A 3073-nucleotide genomic window follows, 5' to 3' on the forward strand; every position below is an offset into this window, starting at 1 on the left:
TTGGCGACCCATTGGGGATATTTCGATTCTCGGATGGAACCATTAGCGAGTAATTTATCAACTTCTTCGCTGACCACCTCATTGATGGTGGCATTGAACTTTCTCCTCATTTGTCGTACTAGCGGGTAAAGAGGATCGACATTCAGCTTGTGTGTGGCGATGTCCCTTGGGATTCCTGGCATATCTGAATGGGAAAAGGCAAACAAATTGGCATTGTTAGTTAAGAACTCGTGATACTTACCTGGTTCTGAGAGGTTGTGTCCGATATAGGCCTTTTTCGCGTTATCGGTGTTGTACAGTTGGACGGGGTCGAGATCTTCTACAGTTGCCTTGCAAGCTTCTACGACATCTGGGTCTTTAATGGCCTTTATTTGTACGTTGGGTTTGGTTCCCGATATGGCTGATTGCTATGCTTCTGCACTTGCCTCTTTTAGTTGTTTGGTGTGTGTGCAATCTTGGGCGATCCGGTAGTATTCTTGGACGTAGCGTTGCTCGCCTCGGATGCTGAATATCCCCCAAGAGGTAGGAAATTTGATTATTTGATAGAAACTTGACGGGACGGCTCGGATGACATGTATCCATGGACGCCCTATGATGGCGTTGTAGGCTCCTGGTTCATGACGTGGAACATAGTCTCTAGGGTGACTCCTCATGCCAGAATGGGTAGCACTATCTCTCCAGAGGTTCGCTCCACTGCATTATTAAAACCCATTAGTGTTATGCAATGCGGTACTATTTTATCCTCGAGCCTCATCTGCATGAGAACTCGTGGGTGAATAATGCACGTGCCCCTTCTGTCATCCACCATTATTCTCTTTACGTCGGTATCCGCGATACATAAAGTTATAACCAAAGCATCATAGTGAGGGAAAGACAAACCGTTGGTATCCGACTTATCGAAGATAATACTCATTTCGAGGTCGTCATACAATTCGTGGGCGACTGTCCGTTTGAGTTTGTGTGTGGTGGTAAACTTCACATGGTTTATTATTGTATCGTCATCGCTGCCAACAATCATTTGTATGGTACGAGTTGGCGATGGTTGTTTTGGAGGTCCCTGATGTTGATCGCGCCCACGAGCGAAGTTGACTCGTCTTCGGTAGCTTAGCAGTTCTTTCAGGTGTCCCTGATTTAGCATTCTTACCACTTCCTGTCGTAGACCTATGCAGTCCTCGGTCTTGTGCCCCCTTTCTTGGTGAAATTCACACAGAATGTTCGATCTTCGGGTGCTCAGATCTGACTTCATCTTTTGCGGCCACTGCACCTTTATGCCGAGCTTTTCTAGTGCGTACACTATTTTTGAAGGAAAAACACAAAAGTTATAAGCAGATAACAATGGAGGCATACCTATTTCGTTTCGGGGTATTGCGGTGTGTCTAGCCGTGGCATCTGCATGTCGCGTAAGGGATGGGTTGGGTGTTTGGATATAGGGATGGTGCCTTTCTCGATTGAAACAGGGTAGTTGGTCCCTTCGGTCGTCTTTGCAGCGATCTCTGCTTGCTTCGGTTTGGACCGATGTTAGTCGCTGAATCGGGCCATTCAGGTCATCCTCGTCTGCCCTTACTTTGGCGCAATAGGCATTATGGATATCTTCCCACATGGTGGCAGGGTACTTCATGAGTCTACTTAGCAATTTTTTGGTTACTTTTGTCCCGTTTCTGTTTAATCCATTTTGAAAGGTTGCTACTGCCATCCTTTCTGACACATTTGGTAGGCTCATCCTTACCCTGTTGAATCGGGTTAGGAAATCCCGAAGTCCCTCGCCCGTTGTCTGCCTGACGGCGAAGTTATCATTTACCCTAGCTTCTGCCTTTTTTGCTCCCGCGTGAGCGATGACGAACTTATATGCCATTTCTTCGAATGTTGATATCGATCGTGCTGGTAGTTGGGAATACCATGTCAATGCTCCCCCTGTCAGAGTTTCGTCAAACTTTTTCAGCAGCACTAACGACACATGTTCTTTTGATAGATCGTTACCTTTTACTACAGTAACGTAATAGATTAAGTGATCCTCTGGGTCCGTGGTGCCATCATATATTTTCAAATATGGCGGCATTTTGAAGGTTTTCAGAATAGAGTGGGGTGCTGCCCCTTCGATGTAGGGCTGTTCGACGAATCGAATCACATCACATTTTGGTAGCAATTTCGGAGCGCCCGGTATTTTATCAACCCTTTCTTGATGCTCTTTCATCTGGTCGCGGAGTGTTTTGTTCTCTTTTTCCATCTCTTTCATTTTCTTTAAGATAGTCGCAAGTGCATCGTTGCCTGCATTGATGACATTATGAGTGTTACCTGTTCGTGGAGTTTCTGGCTCATCGGCAATAGCCGCGGTTTCCGCAGGTATTGTGCCTTCGATATCCCTTTGAACGGGTTTCTCGAGTATATTGCTCAATGTGTTTGTTAACCATTCTTTTAATAGCCTTCCCACGACTGACAGTGCTTTTCCTGCTGCGGATGTTGAGGTTTCCCTTTCGTGCGAGATAGTTAGGCCCTCGTGCAGGGGGGATCTCTCCCTCAGGTGTAGCACTTGGCGTTGCGTTTTCGTTGTCTTCCCCACCGACTTCATTGAGGGAATTCAGGAGGTTGCTCGTGACGCCTACTATCGCCTTTAGCCTTGTTTCTCCCTTTGCCGCCATTGTTGGCCTTTGTGAGGCTAAGGAGAGGTGATTATTTCTTTCAAGAATCTAGACAAAACTAAGATCTCAGCTATAGAAGTCCCCACAGACGGCGCCAAATTGTTTGACAAAAGATATCGGAACTTTTTTGAATAATCAATCAAAGAAAATGAAGAGGTAAATCTTAGCTAAGCATAATAATCTCTAGAACCAAAGATAGACCAGGAGAATGTAAAGAATAAGAGCCCTTTATCTCTTGTCAAAAAAGCCTTAAATAATCACCCAGTCAATCATTAATGTAAACGAGTTTACATCAAATATTATAAGTCAGGAAAGATATCCCCAGAGAGTTACATGGTTGTTTTTCGCTCTATATATATATAAGGGACCAAACCCTTCTAAGCGCTAGAAGACAAGTTATAGGGAATATTCGAAAGAATATTCCTAAGGTCCCCGAA

The 3073-nt window shown here is 45.0% G+C and overlaps 1 protein-coding gene across 1 annotated transcript; it reads right to left on the bottom strand.

Annotated features, from left to right (window-relative positions):
* Positions 1–649: 649 nt before the first annotated feature.
* Positions 650–2566, bottom strand: LOC138878138 (uncharacterized). Its single transcript, XM_070157801.1, has one exon. The coding sequence runs from the start codon at positions 2564–2566 to the stop codon at positions 650–652; it is 1917 nt and encodes a 638-aa protein (XP_070013902.1).
* Between the last annotated feature and the right edge of the window lie 507 nt (positions 2567–3073).

The sequence above is a fragment of the Nicotiana sylvestris genome, chromosome 1, assembly GCF_000393655.2.
Source record: "Nicotiana sylvestris chromosome 1, ASM39365v2, whole genome shotgun sequence".
Lineage (NCBI taxonomy): Eukaryota > Viridiplantae > Streptophyta > Magnoliopsida > Solanales > Solanaceae > Nicotiana > Nicotiana sylvestris.

Coding starts and splice junctions, on each gene's coding strand:
- LOC138878138 (XM_070157801.1), bottom strand. CDS start 2,566: ATGAAGTCGGTGGGGAAGACAACGAAAACGCAACGCCAAGTGCTACAC.